At 44.0% G+C, this 17,021-nt stretch overlaps 1 protein-coding gene across 4 annotated transcripts in view; it reads right to left on the minus strand.

Annotated features, from left to right (window-relative positions):
• The window catches only part of CACNB4 (calcium voltage-gated channel auxiliary subunit beta 4), a 266,569-nt gene that overhangs the window by 134,716 nt on the left and 114,832 nt on the right, over positions 1-17,021 (minus strand). The window contains exons 1-2 of one of the 4 annotated variants that reach the window (XM_043488112.1): positions 4,832-5,110; positions 2,756-2,915 (exon numbers count right to left, since the gene is read on the minus strand). The exons of 2 other annotated variants lie outside the window; for them this stretch is intronic. In XM_043488112.1, coding sequence (XP_043344047.1) covers positions 2,756-2,761 — 6 coding nt within the window. In that variant the 5' untranslated portion in view covers positions 2,762-2,915; positions 4,832-5,110. Of the gene's footprint in view, positions 1-2,755; positions 2,916-4,831; positions 5,123-17,021 lie in introns of those variants that run through there. One more of the 4 variants, XM_043488111.1, reaches the window with a different exon arrangement.

The following is a 17,021-nucleotide window of genomic DNA, read 5'->3' on the forward strand; positions in this document are numbered from 1 at the left end:
AAAGCATGGGATTTTGTTTTTAATCATTAGTGTAGATCTTCCTACAGAGGGACACAGGGAGTCTCACGACCACATTCTGAAATCCTGATTGACTCATCGTATTTGAATAGGAAGCAGAACACCAGCAGGAACGGAGATCCAGAGGCCCCTAGTGAAAGTCAGGGATTGATCCTAATGTTTCCCTTTGCCGCTCGAAAATGGAAAGTATCAAGAAACAGACAAAACTGATGACCTCGGAGAGGCAAATTCATGGGTTCTGACCAGATCTAAGGAACTTCTCTCTTTAGCTCCACGACAATTATATTGAGAAATCATCTCAATATATATTTTAGAAAGCTATCATTGCTAAGGATCAATTAAGGAGAAGGTTCTGTTCATCATTTAACAGACAGAACAAACACCAAAACTGCTGAGTAAAACAAGTTGACTTTCATAGTCAAACTTATCACACAGACCATAAGCAGAACTGGGTTTTCCTCCCTGGTCAGTGATGAATTCTTCCCCAGGACAGGCCTGAATCTTTGGAAATAGGCCAGAAAGACTCTCCAACCTCAGGAAGAATCTTCTGATCCACCAAACCCTAAAGACCGCTGGTCTAAACATTTCCAAAAGAAATCTAATCCTCAGTAACCCTAGAGTGTTTTTCCAAAGATCCCTAAACACACAAAGCCTTCTGTTTGAAGTTCATCCTCCTTCCTAACAAACACAAGGACATATCTTCATATTTTAAAATCTTATTATATCTTTAAAAGTAGCAGTCATTTATTCTCTTGAGGATGTGTTGCTTTTCAACACTCTTGGGTATCTTTATCTTAAAAGCAGTTAAGGTTCCTTCTCCAAAAGCTCTATGGCAGAAATCACCCACTTAGAATTAACCATCAGTTAGCAAAGAATGGAGTGTCTAAACGTGCATGTCCATCAATGTAGGCAGGTGAACAGTGTGTGTACACCTATGGGCACACAGACATGTAGGCAAACACATACAGTTACACGGCTTATAGAAAATGAATAGTTTAAATAACTAACATACAGTTATCCTTACAATATGTAAGTAGATATAAATTTACATATGTGTTTTTAATATATACATATACATTAGATTTTATAAATTTACCTTTGCTTTAAGAGTTCTAAGAGTATTAATTAAAACACCATGGTTCCTTTCTATGACTGAAAACACTTAAAAGAATATTTTTCCCTCCCTAGTAAATGCCTTGAATTGTGATCTGATCATCTGTTTTATTGAAAAAGATCAGCTCTCTCCCTCTATTTTCATATTTAAGCATTTGAAAATGGAATAAATTATGTCAGAAAAATCAGCTATTAATTTTATGGGCAATTAAACCTGGCTTCACGTTACAAAGTACTCTTAACAGTGTGAACTTCATTTAAAATGCTCAAAATTCCAGAAGGTCCATGTAGGAGCTTTCAATTTTGCAAAGCACCTCCTGCACAGGCCAGTTTAGTCCTCCTGTGTTCATATTTCATCAAGTGAGAACAGGACTTCACAGAATGCAATACACAGTAGCAGGTTTAGAATGACATACTTACATATATATATACAAGAACAGTCTGAAATAATACACAGTAACATGTCAATGGCAATTATCTCTGGGTGGATTTTAGGTAACTTTTTCTACTTAGCTGTTTCTTTCACTATCTCTACAAGAACTTCCCTCCTACTGTTGATATAATAACCCCTGATGCATGGGGGAAAAAAAAATTTCATATACTGATTTCACAAACATCAAAATACACAATGAATCCATTTATAAAATGTGTTTATCAAGGAGCAGATCTGTCAAAATCAATTGTGCATCAGATAAAAAACGTTGTGTATATTGGGGGCTCAGCCAATGAAAAGTATCTTGGGTTCTAAGAGCTTCATGAAGACCCAGTGAGGGCGGGGAAGGTGGAATGAGGCAACCTTCCCATAGGAGACAGTATAGAGACAGGCTGCTCGTGATGGATGTAACTGACCTGGGTGGGGTGTGGACTCACCACATTATCCACTACACACTTCATTATGCATGTCAAGGGAACAAAAGGAGTGATGTGATGTTCTCCGTGAAACCTCCACTCCTGTGTGGGACCTGGCTATGGGACACCAAAAGGTCTTTTGTATGAATGCTTCCTTATAAACCTAAATGATGCTGACACTTCACCAACCTTTTAGAAACCAGAGCAGAAGTTAACAGACTTGTCCAAAGGTTCCTAAGGACTCCCGTCTAAAATGCCCTGACTTAAGTGTATTGCAGCATAGCTCCTGCTCCTCTCTCTTTGTATCATACACACAGTACGTAAAACACAGAGAGTTACGAGTGAAAAATCTAGCGTACCAGGAATATACTATCTCCCTCTGGACCAGACCTTAGGAAAAAGCCTCGCATCACAGTGCCAAAACCTCTCTCCTACTACGGGGAGGTGAGGTGCTAACAGTGTACAGTAAGGCTTTGTTCTTATTCAGAATAAATGATCAGTTCCCAGGTGAGATGATCTTATGACAGGCTGACTGGGTGAACACACTGAACAGAATCACTTATGACAGGTAAAACCCCACACACCCCACAAAGACATCTGCAACCGCACAGAGCGCTGGGACACTCGTGGGTGGCTTCCCCAACCCCCCAAAGGGAAGCGCCACACTCAGCGTTCAGTGCCTGTGTATTCTCGGCCTGCAGCTGGCCGCCAGCACACCTATCCACCAGACCTGTTCCGAGAGCTTAGCTTGCATCTGGGCAAACCCCACACTTACAGCCATAAATGCATTGGCACTGAGAAAGACTGCAGAGGATGTGGCTCTCCAGGTGTGGCTTTATTTTTCACTTCACCGGGTCAGCTATTTAGGCCTAGTCTTCTCCATTGGCTTGAAGCTTTGTTCACACCATCTCGGGTAACACATCACATTATTCTTCCTTATAAAAACAAATAAACTCAAATGAGCATTCACAGACAGTTCACCCCTCTGAACACCTCTGCCTTCCCCCTCAGATTTATGGGACATGCTTCCGATCCCACCCGTCAGAAAGCCTCCCCTACTTTTAACTCAGGATGGTCCAGGTATCTTGCTCAGTTCCTCGGGTTGCCCACCTGCCCGGCCTCCGCGGACATGCTCAGCCCCAGGAGCTCAGCCTGCTGGCCACCACCAAGTCAGTGGGAGTAGGGCACTGCGGAAGCCAGCACTTCCTGCCGCCAGCTACCACCATGGCTCATATCACTGCCCTCGGCCGCGTCCCACCTGACACTGGAACTCGGCCGTCCTGGGAGGCCGGACCAAGATGAGGGAGAATGTTCTCCCGCTTAGAATGGCTCCCCTCTGAACCAGTGTTTCCGAAATGTACACAGTTCTGGAGAACAAGGTGCCGGAGACATTCGTTCCTAGCTGACTCTGGTCAGAGCAGCCAGGGGTCCCACATCACCAGTTTATTCTGCAATAAGTCCAATCCACCTAAGTTTAAAAACCAAGGACCGGGAATCAAAGTTGCGATTCAATGAGACATCACATGTTTTGTAAGGGAGTGTGGAGAGAAGGGGCAGGAGAAATAATCAGGCCTCTGAAGGACCCAGCCAAGGAAGCCGGGTCACTCCACTCCTCCACTTGGAGCTTCCATCCTCCCACCCCACTCGCCAACGTGGACCTTCTCCGTTGCAGCCACAGCCGCCGTTTGTGACTATGGTCCCTTGCAGTAAACTGACAGGCTGGTAATTTACGAGCACGCTGGGCGACACGCAGAGAGACTTTGCGGAAACGAGTTGGAGTGAGAGCTCACACGCAGACAGGCAAGAAAATGGGATGCCTCATCGGCACGGAGGGTTTCTATCTTTCAGGGCTAGCACATCATTTGATACATACGTCTGCACTGACGTATAGCATAGGGTTTTTTTCCCTTCTGTTATAAGCTGTTTATTTGGTCGTTTAGCCAGAGAACCTTATATAACACATTCCTGTTTCAAATGTGGCAACATGTATGGCACTGCACTCCTAGAAAATTCAGTCTCCACACAGCAGGTCCCATGAGCCAAGCCAAAGCAGTCTATATAATTGATGAAAAAATCAAGAAACACCACTAGCAATAGTAAAAGATTCAGTCATCAGCTTTACCCTGGATTCAAAAGCTAGTCTTCGGATGGTCTGATTTTAGGGATTTCTCAAAACCACATTCATCCTGATTTTAATAGATTACATGAGCCTGACTGATGGAGGGAAAGGAGTCCAGTTTTCTAAGCCAAAACACATGTGAGCCTACTCCAGGCTTCCAGGGTAGATAGAGTAGAGGGACACACTCCTGCCTCTGCACGGGGGTGTTATCTGACCACAACCTTTGCATCTGATTTCCTTAACAAAGAAGCAGGAGATCTGCACTGCTTGTGGGCCAGAAAGCACAGAATACAGCTACCGCTGAGGCACTTCCATTCACGCTAGCTCAATAAACAATGTGTATTATATAATGAATGAGCCTTTTCTGTGAACCCTGCTATTGGAAAACATAGGCACTTGCTGCATAGTTTAAGGCAGTCTACAAGGAGCAGTTACCCCTTGTTAGATCAAACGTGGACTCAGGACTGTATAAATCTAGGCAGACTACACACTTAGATCCCTCTGCCTATCACCCTAATTTCTTTTTTGCTTGACAAGAAATTATATAATAAAGGATGATTTCAGTCAACTCTAAACTAGACAGAGAACATTCACACAGTAGCCAGCAAGCACCCGAATAATGTTGGCTTTCAGCTCCTTGTTCCCTGCGATGCCTAAGAAATGGGGGGGGGGGGGTTAGTGGGAGAAGGAAGAGGAGGAGAGAGGAAATCATCTATCTATGAAAATACTTACAGCCTCCGAGTCTTCGATTCCATGCAGGTACAAATTGTCATACATGGAGGTCTGATAATCCAGAGCACCTCTTTCAAGGCAAAACCAAAACTGCTACAGAGGTAAAGCCACAGCTAGAGGTAAAGACAGAAAAGGCCTGTTTGGAAGAACTGCACCTGCCTTATCAACTGCTGTGGATGTACCAGGCAAGATGCTATTCATTCACATCACACAGGGTGAGCTTATCCCCAGAGGCAGTCCAGACCTGGCATTTTATCTGCCTTCCCAATACAGAGCATAAAAAAGCAAAACCGTTCCTCAACCACAGACTGGTGGCTGAGCTAGGAAAGTGGCCTCTGATTGGCTCAGCTCCCCTGCTTCAGTCAGCTGAAGAGCGTTCCCTCGGAGAGCGGAGGGCCGCTCGGAGCACCCTGCCAAGCTGAGGGCTGCTTCCCGATTCGCCTGGATCATATAGTTCTGCAACAAACACGAATCAGCATCTAAAAGGCTGCTTGGTACGTTGGGAAAGGCAGGCGATGGAATACTCTAAACACAACTGCTCATCTTCTTAATGAAACGCACCACTGGAGGGGGGGAGGTGGGGAGTGACGGAGAAATTTCATAATATTTTCAGAGACCATTGTGTAAAGACAAGTGAACAGATACTCATCTCGATCCAACATCTGTACTTAACAGATGCAACTGCAGACAAACAGGCAATAACTGATCTTTAAAAAATTTTTTAAACCAAGATAAAAGAAAAACAGGATAAACAGATGGTAAGATTTCTTCTGGGAATTTCTACTGTAAAAGTTTTCAATATTCTTACTGAAATCTCTCCGCCTCATTGGCAAGAAAGTACCTCTGTGACCCAACTAGTGAGGTTTGAAAATGAAGCCTAAAGTCCTCAAAAGCCTTTCTGCAGATGCAAAATTGTTCATTTTTTTTTTAGTTTGATTTTTTTTTAAATCTCCTTTAGGCGACAGCCAATATTTTAACTTCAATTCCTTTTCCCCAATGCTTAGACCTTTAATATTCCTAAAACAGCATTGATCTTTTTCCAAAAACCCAATCAGAAAAGTGCCACTGCCTCCCCAGGACCCACCACACCACAACACGGTTTGACCAAGGTCAGGTGCCACATTGAAGCGTACCTAGCTACTTGCAGATTTCTGGTCAACCAACAAGGTACTGCAGTTTTGAAACAAGAGCTCTGTATCGCTCACTGTAAAAGAAGTCAGCTTAATTTGGGAAAAAAAGAAGTTGGTGAGAGGCAAAGAACATAATCTAGAGAAGCTGCGTGATTCACAGGTAAAGCAATGACCCAGAAACTCAGAGGCTGAGCCCAGCATCACGTTCCCTACTAACTGGGCAGATGACTCTGGACCAGTCACCACTTCTATGGGCTTTAGTTTCTTCACCTGCCAAACTGAGGTAAGAAATAACCCAGAGAAAGAACTTTGCAAGTCTAAAGTGCAATATAAACACTTATCGATGACACTCTGCTTTGTCAGCTGGAAGGTGTTGGCTGCAGTTCATGGGAATTCAGCACAGGAGTGACTGGCTGGCCCTGGACCCAGGAAATGAAGTCCGTCCTTCTAGCCAGTATCTCTGAAAAGCGTAACTCTTAAAGGAACAAACCTGAGTCACAAGAAGTAACACGAGAGCTACAACTGCTAAGCCGAGCATAGTTTTTCCAGGTCTGCCTTGACCCACTCGGGTCCTCTAATCACAGCTGCATACCTTAGAAACAGCATCAATCTTTTCAAATATAAAAGATGCCCAAGGGACTCATCTGTCCTTCAGAACCCCAGAATGCTAAGGTTCCTACAGATGTCACCTGTGCCTACACCAAGGATTATGGCAGAAGAGGGTGAGTACAATTGGAAGGATTTTATAGAAAGAGACTCAGTGGCAGTCCTACCTGTTGACAACTGTGTCCGGGAGCAAGCCACTTCCTAAACTAACTTCAGCTCTTCCTTCCATCAAGCAAAAGGATGGGGTCAAAAGACTTGTAAGCTCAAATTCCTGTGTCAGATTCTGTTTTGTTTTGTTTGTTTGTTTGTTTGTTTTCTGGTTGAACTGCAAGGCTTGTGGGATCTTAGTTCCCCGACCAGGGACGGAACTCGTGTCCATGGCAGTGAAAGCCTGAATCTTAACCACTGGTCCTCCAGGGAATTTCCAGATTCTATTATTTTAATTAACTCTATAACTATAGCCATATGATATTTTAGCCAGACTCAACAGAAAATCAAGGCAAGAAGGTCTTTTTTCTCCTTAGATTTTCACTTCCCTGATAGCTCAATTGGTAAAGAATCTGCCTGTAATACAGAAGACCCCAATTCAATTCCTGGGTTGGGAAAATCCCCTGAAGAAGGGATAGGCTACCCACTCCAGTATTCTTGGGCTTCCCTTATGAGTCAGCTGGTAAAGAATCCCCCTGCAACGTGGGAGACCTGGGTTCGATCCCTGGGCTTGGAAGGTTCCCTGGAGAAGGGAAAGGCTATCCAGTACAGTATTCTGGCCTAGAGAATTCCATGGACTGTATAGTCCATGGGGTTGCAAAGAGTCGGGTACGACTAAGCAACTTTCACTTTTCCTTTCAACTGAGAGCATAGATAGTTTCTGAATATCTTTAAATGGGAAATGGGAATCTAACTGGATGTGGCACAACTGACTGGTTCAAAATTGGGAAAGGAGTATGACAAGGCTGTATATCGTCACCCTGCTTATTAAACTTCTATGCAGAGTATATCATGTGAAATGCCAGGCTGGAGAAATCATAAGCTGGAATGATGATTGCCAGGAAAAATATCAACAACCTCAGACAGGCAGATGATACCACTCTAACGGCAGAAAGTGAACAGGAACTAAACAGCCTCTTGAGGAGGGTGAATCAAGAGACTGAAAAAGCTGGCTTGAAACTCAACATTCAAAAAACTAAGATCACAGTATCCAGTCCCTCACTTCATGGCCAATAGAAGGGGAAAAAGTGGAAGCAGTGGCAGACTTTATTTTCTTAGGCTCCAAAATCACTGCAGATGGTGACTGCACCCATGAAATTAAAAGACACTTGCTCCTTAGAAGAAAAGCTATGACAAATATAGACAGCATATTAAAAAGCAGAGACATCACTTTGCCAGAAAAGGTCCATATCGTCAAAGCTATGGTTTTCCTAGTAGTCAGGTATGGATGTGAGAGTTGGACCATAAAGAATGATGAATGCCAAAGGATTGATACTTTTCAATTGTGGTGCTGCAGAAGACCCTTGAGAGTCCCTTGGGCTGCAAGGAGATCAAACCAGTCAATTCTAAAGAAAATCAACCCTGACTATTCATTGGAAAAACTGTTGCTGAAGCTTTAATACTTTGACCACCTGATGCAAAAGAGCCAACTTACTGGAAAAGACTATGATGTTGGGAAAGATTGAAGGCAAAAGGAGAAGGGGGCGGTGGAAGAAGAGATGGTTAGATAGCATCACAGACTCAACGGACATGATTTTGAGCAAACTGCGGGAGATAGTAGAGGACAGAGCCTGGCATGCTACAGTCCATGGGGTCGCAAGACTTGAACACAACTTAGTGACTGAACAACAACAAATTGTAGGAGGGGAGTGGGGAGAAGCAGTCCTCTTCCATAATTCACCAGCAAGATTCGAGAAACTGCCCCCTACTTGGAAAACTGTGGAGGGTTTATTTCCTCTCCTGCATTTCCCAACTGCCAATGTAAGGGTCTAAAGAAAGTCTTTAAAGAACAGGGGCTCATTTGTGATTACAAATGTACGCAGTATGGACATCTAACTTAGGGTAGGCAGTCAGGTTGGAGCACTGGATCAAGCGAAGTATTAATATTTTGGTGGTCCAGCAACCCTACAGCCAAACCCCTCAAGGACTACAAACAGATGTGACACTGGCTCTGCCTATTTCCCAGGGGGATAGAAAAATGCTGAACAAGTTGTCAGAGGTGGGAGAACCCCAGATGTCCCCTAATTCAGCCCTCATTTTAATACCCAGAAAGGTTTTAACCTTTATGGCTGTATTCAAAGTCATACTTTTCTATATTTAAGTATTCCATCCCCATTTCCTTCTTGAGAGGGTTTTCAAGATAAGGAGTGAGGAGGAGTGGGTGTATCCCAGGAGGAATTTGGTAAAATAAAAGAAGGTCACTTTGATGGGGAAAACCCTATTTTTCCCACTCCTTTCATTCTAAAAACTGTCTAATCACAAGTCATTTGGTCACCCAGAAGCTGACAACTGAAAATCAATGAATAGACTGGGGAGTCTGCCCCTAGCATTTGGATCTCCAGATCTCCACAGCATAAACACTGCAGGCTTCCCAGGTGGCACTAGTGGTAAACAACCCACCTATCAATGCAGTCAGATGCCAGAAACAAGGGTTTGACCCCAGGGTCAGGAAGATCCCATGGCAACCTACTCTAGTATTCTTGCCTGGAGAACCCCATGGACAGAGGAGCCTGGCTGGAGGGCTACACGTTCACAAGTGTCAAACACAACTGAAGCAGCTTCCCATGCAGAATTAAGCACTGCATGTACAAGTCACCTCAAGGCTTCAACCCACTGTTTAGGCTGATGCCAGAGTTCAGCCAGTGAGACACTCAGCCTGGACTTCCCCAAAGGAACTGTGTTCCTAGAAAATGAACTTGAAGCTCCCAAGAGATTCTTGGAACTGACCATTTCTATCCCACAATTCTCTGAACTGAGAGCTGGCTGACAGTAGCAAGAGGTCCCTGGGAGCTTCCTATCCTGTTTCAGATCATCTCAAAAGCCCCCAGCTTGTGGTGAAAGGGCCTTGAGATCCTGTGAGGTCTAAGTTCTAAGGGTCCAATTTAAGGGTGTCATACTTCACCACAGCAAGAGGCGTTGAACACCAAATAAGGGATTGGCACCCTCTTGGTATTTGAAGAGTTCTCCAGTTAAGTAACTGGGTCTTCCCAGGTGGCGCTAGTGGTAAAGAACCTGCCTGCCAATGCAGGAGACATAACAGAGGCGGGTTCAATCCCTGGCTGGGGAAGATCCCCTGGAGAAGGGCATGGCAACCCACTCCAGTATTCTTGTCTGGAGAATCCCATGGACGGAGGAGCCTGGCCAGCTACACTCCATAGGGTTGCAAAGAGTCAAACACGACTGAAGCGACTTAGCATGCATGCCAGTTAGGTGACTGGTTGAGAGGATGAAGAAGAAACCAACTTCCCCCAGGTCTACTGTTCTGGTCTCAGGCTGCAGTGAGGACCAGTCTGAAAAGCTCGTGGCTCACCTCGCGTCGATGTTTCCCCATAACCCACCATCTTTCACCCCTGCGTAGCTTCCAAACCATACAGCCCCCAAAGGCGTCCTCCCATTTTGAGGTTGCTCTGCTGACTGTGTTTCCTTTCAAGTCATCTCTCACTATGATCAACAGTTCAAAGTTAAGACCTTATGAAAAGGCATTGCCTGTGTGATTCTATTTTCTAAATGCCACATGACTCTTGATGCAGAGGTTGTTCTTGCAATTTGACAAACGTCTCAGCTGAGCTCAGTGGAGGGAACAGTACAGTCCTCAACAAATCAGGGAGCTCTCTTCTCAGCTCGAGGTAACATTCAGTTAGTTTTTGTTGGCTTCAAACTTTGAAACATGGAGTTGCTTTTCCTTACCTGGGCTGGGCTTTGGGGTATAGCACACCCATGGAATTCATGATGGAATACAAAGGACAAGCATTTCTCCTTTCCATCTGTTTGGAAAGGAGGCGAGGAAGAAGAGAAAAGCCCAGAACCAGCTGATTAGTTTGAGTTTTACATAGCTGTGATCAAGGGAACGGATACAGATTTGGAAACTAAAGGGAATTCTGCTATCCAATTTCCCCCCACACTTCTCCAGCCTTTAACTTTTGTAAGCCCGTGTACGTGTTCTGCAGCAGGACTCTGAGAGGTCAGGGACGAAACAAAGGAGGAGCGTTTGAACTCTCACTGGCTCTCTGGACTAGAAAAGGAGTCCAAGGCCTGCCACTTCAGCCTCGGGGATTATTTTGCTCTTTGTTTTTAAGTTTTTCTAAGTGGGCATAGTGTACTAGATGATTCTCTCCCTCTTCTGCTCTGCAAGTACAGATACACTTGTTCCCCTCTAGAAACCCATATGGCATTTTGAGCATTAATATTTGTAACCCCTGTTCCCTCCCTGACATGCTTCAGATATCTGCCACTGGCAGGGTAGACAAAAAACTGAAAACAAAATACTACAATCCATTCCCCTCTCAGTGGTCCTCTGAGTCTGAATTTAGACCTTACTACCTAGGCAGGCATGTCCTTAAGCCTCTGTGGGCCTCATCTGCAACAGGGAGGTAACGAGAGTTCTGGACCTAATGAGTTAATGTATGAAAAGTACACAGAAAGTGCCTGGCATATCAGAAGGCAGAGGGGAAAATCTTTTTTTTTTTTTTAAAAGGAAGTAGTATGGAATCAGGGCCACCCACATCGCCCAGCAGCAAGGGCCCCCACACACTGCAATTTGTGTGAATGGTTCTCCCAGCAACGGTATCACGGGGACTCTCCAGAGCAGGCTGGTTCAGAGCAGTGACTCTGGAGCCAGGCTGCTCATGTATGCCTGAGGTGCCTCTTCTCAGCTGGATAACACTCATTGAGCTATTCTGTCTTTATGTGCATCCGTCCATCTCCTCATTTGTAAAATGAGGATTATCCCAAGATTATCACGTAAGATGAAAAGCCTTGATATAAAAAAGTGCTCAGAATGATGTCTGGTACTAAACGCAGTGCTACACAAGCCTCAGCTGCTGCTTCCCATCTCTGGGTTCCGAAGCCCTGGTGCCCTTTGTCTCTGGGGTGGGATTCCTTGCCCTGCCCCTCACGCCCACCTGGTCCTCTCAACCCCCAGCCGGGTCCCTGGTCCCAGCTAGCAGAGCTGAGACCAGCATCCTGCTTCCTGTTGCCCTACTTACCTTCCTGCCAGCCTCCTCCCAGGCTGCCTACCTGCTTCATCTGGCCAGGCTGGCTGCTCCGTATGCTGAAGCTGGCAGGGACTCCCAGGCCACCTCGGCCTGACCACAACTCTACCCTTCAGCCACCCCCACCAAGCTCTGCATCTCTCCTGTGGGCCCCGGGATGCCCGACACTGCATGGTGACCTTCCCAACGGCCTGGCCTCTCGCCAAACTAGAATTCTGACCTCCCTCACCCCCACCAGTCACTCTTAGGCTGCCCCAGCTTGTCACTATCACAGCCAAGAAAGGATCCTGGTGAAAATCCTGTAACACGTGCCATGACCGGTTCTTACCAAAGAATGCAAGAGTAGAGCAAGAAAGAGACAGAGAGAGAGAGGGATAAAAAGGCACAGACAGAAAACCCGAGAGACACTTGAAGGAAGACTGAATCTATGGACAGGTTTGCCTCCTTCCTGCCACTCTGGATGGCTCCAGGAAAAAATAATACTTCATAATTCATAAAAGTGAGTGTAGGTATGAAAAAAAAAATTCCCATGGCCTATTCACTTGCCAGAAAATGACAGATCCCTCCCCATGATTGACGTATTACACAGAAATCTCTCGCTTTCTGAAATTTTCTTTTAAAAAAAAATGCCAATCTCTTGGCAAAAACACTCCACACAGCCACAGTTTTTGTTAACGTTACACAACTTTATTCTCCATGCTTCTGCCAAACTGGGCTGAGGAGACTAGGCCAGCTGGCCTCCTATACATCATTCAGCTCATACGATCGGTGCTAATTTAATCATCAGACTCAATTGCTGACTGCTCTGCACTACTTTAGAGCCTGGGAAATCAAAGATGAGCAAGATGTGACTGTACCTCCTGGGAGCTGCCTGGAAATCTTTACGACAAAGCAAACCAAGGAGATGGCTGCAATCAGAGCTCTCACATTTGGAGGAGCTCTGATGAGAGCTGGAAAGGAATCTGATCCCTTTATCTGCAAAGAAGCAGGAGACATAGAAGGGAAGGAAGGATCAGTTTCACTCAGGAACCGGGGCCTAATGAATCAGTCACCATCTTACTACGTGGCCATGGGCAAACTATTTCCAAATGATTCCTAATTTGCTATAAAGAGTAAACAGTTTACTTTTTTTTTAAGTTTAAAATTTATGAAATGTTATTTACTATTTGTTACTGCTTTTAGGTAGAATTTCAGGTTTTTTCCTCTGGTGAGGGGTGGGGAGCACTTTTTCTCTTTGATTTGATAACATCTTTATTTATTTATTTTTTTCAGATCCATGTGGTCATCCAATAAACATCCATGAATTCTTACTGAGTACCTAATATCTCCTCCAAAGAGAAACCAGATCATGTTGGCTCCTATTTGAAACCTTTCAAGGTTTCCTGTTGCCCTTAAGATGAAGTCTCAAGCCTTAACATGATCCAGCAGGGCCTCAAAGTTTCTTTCCTCACATCCCTGATTTTGTACCTCTGACTCCTTTCTGCCTCCACAGCCAGCCTCCCCTTCTTGAACACATCACACCCCCTCCCACCTCTGGGCTCTGTCTAGTCTGAGCCCTTTGCCCAAAACCCCACACCTCCTCCCCACCCCCACAAACCCCATGAACATGCATTTAGTGAGGTTGATGAATTCCTGTCTGTCTCCACGGGAAAAGGAATCAGGTAGCTTCTCACCAGTTATATGCCCATTGTTGAGCACACACACACAGCTTTAAGTAGTGAATAATTCACCACGGCCCTGGACTCTTGGCTACTTCTGCACTTTGGCTGCCAAAACAGTGCAGTCACTAACATCATCAACAACAAAAAGCTCACAAGATGAAATGTGGGTATTTTTTAGTGCTAAGAAAACCCAGAACATGAACATCCCTAGAGGGTCCTCAACAGTCTTCAGACCCTGACTGGGAGACAGTGGTCCAGTTCAGCTTCAGATTCTTATGAATTAATGACACAGAGGTGTCGTTTTAACAATGCCCTTATTTCAAAGAAAACAATTTACGTAATGCGTTGATGAAAAAAAAATCTGGGGGGTGGGGGGGCTGATGGAGAGAAGATCCCATGATATTTCACACTTCACAACTCTGCACATAATATTCCCTCCATCTGGGAAGATTTCATCCTCAACTTTTTCTAATTAGTGAATTCATTTTCTTGAAGGTCCAAGGTAAATGTCACCAAGACCTTCCCCAGCTCCCTCAGACAATCATACACTCCTTCTATACTTCCCCTAGCCCTCTATTCTCCTAGACTTCTACTAATGGGCCTACCACAGAATAGTGCATAATTCACCCATGCACCCAGTGCATAATTCACCCAGACCTGTTTTTTCTACTACACAATGAACAACTCAAGCAAGAATCAGGACTTACTCAGCTTTGTACCCCAAATGCTTTATTCCATAGAAGAGCCTCAATAAATACCGGATGCAGAAAGTGAATTACAATCATGAAAAGAAGACCCACATTCTGAGCCCTGATGACACTGCCTCCATCATAATCCATACCGTCTAGTCTAGCAGATGTTTGAGAGCTTAGAGGAACTCAACAGAGAAGGGAATGAGCCAGGAACCAGTGAGGTCAATTTTAGGACTGCTGTAGATTTACAAAACAAACCACAATGTAGAAAGGAGTGCGGAACTCAGGTGTGAGCTGGACTTGGGTCAATGGTAGAGGCTTCCCTAGGTGTAATCTATGGGCAGAAAGGGACTTCCCCGGTGGCTCAATGGTTAAGAACCCACCTACAATGCAGGAGACTTGGGTTCAATCCCTGGGTCAGGAAGTTCCCCTGGAGCAGGGCATGGGAACCCACTCCAGTATTCTTGCCTGGAGAATCCCTTGGACAGAGAAGCCTGGCAGGCTATAGTCCACAGAGTCGCCAAGAGTTGGACATGACTAAAGCAACATAGCATGAACACACATAGGCAGAAAGGATACTGGTGAATAATGAGAGGATGGTAGCACTGGGGTCCTAGGGTGTTTCCCAAACACTCTAGAACATATTTTTGGAGAAACTCCTATTTCCCTTATTTCCTTATGGAAAAGAGAGCCAGACTGTATACCCCTCAAAGGCAGGAACTATGTGTTATTCATCTTCATATACCCCTCTCTAAGCCAGTGCCTATCACAATAACTGGAAAATAGAAGTTCAATAATTACACTGGGAAAAGCTGAATAAGCTAGCATGATCCAGGTGATCCCCACAACAGAATATAGTCCTGAGTGGACCTTGTGTCTCAAGTTCTATCCATATCTCATGCTGCCTTAGACACCAAGCATCCTAGACTTTCCACGGGGAAGTGGGAAAATCTGACTAACTCCAAAGTATGGCGCTTAGAGCAGCAACCCTCATTCTGGGTCCCACCTGAAGCTAGACCTAGAGCTGCTAGACTTGAGTAGGACTGTCTCAGACAATGGACTGATCTTAAGTCTCAGGGTGACAGTATTTAGTTTCTGCATCCCAGGAGCAGGAAGGGAGGAGGATGGTTTTGGTGCACACTGCTAGGCTTTGACATCTCTAGTATTTTATGTGGCTGAGATGAGCAACAGCCCTAGACTCCATTCTCCGTTTCTTCCTTTCAGTCATAAACCCAATTTCACCCCCAATTTTAGCAAGGCATATGACTCTCCAACTACACACTACATTTTACAGCCTTCCTTGCAGCTAGATATGACCCTGTTCTTGCCAACAGAGTGTGAGTGAAGATGTGTGTCCAATTTACATCTCACATCCTTGAAAGGATACTGCTTGCCCACCATATGCTCTCTTCCCCATTTCTTTGGATGTGGCACTGATGATCTAATTTCCACCAGACAGAGGGACAAAGAGAAGAGTTATTAGGCTAAACAAATTTGAGTCAGTAAATGACCTGTGAAGAGGGCTACTCTTGGCCTGGACTGCTCTCCTGCTAGGTGAAAGAGAAAGGTGCTTACATATATTTAGGCATCTTTACCTAGGGATTATTTTGTTAAAGCAGCTTCTATTAACTAAAACAGCTGTACGAAAGTAACTAAAATATAGAGATCATTAGAGCAAGAACGAGGCAATCTGAAAAAAAAAATGTCCATAAGGTAGACACTGAACTCACAAAAAGGCCCCTCACTAGGTTGTGGCATATCTTCTAATTCTTCTTTCACAAAATGTTGGCCAAACCAAGATGGTGGTTGGTCCGAGCAATCCCCCTCTCCACCGCCCCGCATTGCCATTAAATATAGACATTGTTATGTAAATATTTAGCCACCGTAAGTCTGTTTATTTTCTGAAACAAAAAATTAGGAGCAAAAACAAAATGTTGATATGCTAAAAACACATATAAATCACCAATTTTATACTACTTTATCAAGGCTAAAATCTTCAATTCAATTGAGTTTTTAAATTGAAGCAGACCATTACAAAGAGAAAAATATTCACCACGCTTCTGGCAAAGTCCGTAAGGATTGCCTCATGGAGATTTTCAATATAATTTCTCGTAGTTCCTAATCTGTTTGGTCATTTCTTTTGCAGTCCTGGGTGGAAAATTAGTTAGAGCACTAAGTCCAAAACCTTTCCCCAAGAGGCACAAATGGAAACAAACTGAGTTACTTGATCTAAATTCCAATTCTCAGAAGTGACTCTTGCATTAAATATTCAAGGAAAATAATAATCACCACCATAGAAAATAGTATAAATTTGGGGACAAATAATAAAAACAGTATACATTTGATTTGATAGAAAACAGAGGAGAATGTGGAAAAATTATCATTAATCCATTATATCTGTAGGCATGTTTCATAAATCCAAAAACATAAACAAATAAGCATATAGGCTGGTCACACACATGGCTTTGCAAATTGTTTGGCAATGCATTTTTCTGAATAACAGAAAGTGACTTCACAGATGTTTAAGACTGATTGACTGACTGAAAATTAAAAACAGCAATATTCAACTAAATATTTAGGTGTTATGTATTTTCAGCACCCCACCTTACTGCATTTCTGACTTTGTGAGGGAGGGTAAGCTATAAATATTAAACGACCCTTTAGCCTTGGATACCTTAGAAATCTATTTTCTTTTAAACTGGGAATGACAATATCAACAATTTTCAAAAACAGTAGCTTAAAACAAAAACAAATTATTTTTCATCGTCTAAGTTACTCTTTCAGTCATCAAATTAAATATCAAAAACTACAAAAAAATACATGAAGAACTGGTTAATCTGAAAGTATTGTCAAATCATCATGCTCCAGAGGTTTCTTGGGCTCCTCTAACCATTTAAACCCCT

This window comes from Cervus canadensis, chromosome 15, assembly GCF_019320065.1.
Source record: "Cervus canadensis isolate Bull #8, Minnesota chromosome 15, ASM1932006v1, whole genome shotgun sequence".
Classification (NCBI taxonomy): Eukaryota; Metazoa; Chordata; class Mammalia; order Artiodactyla; family Cervidae; genus Cervus; species Cervus canadensis.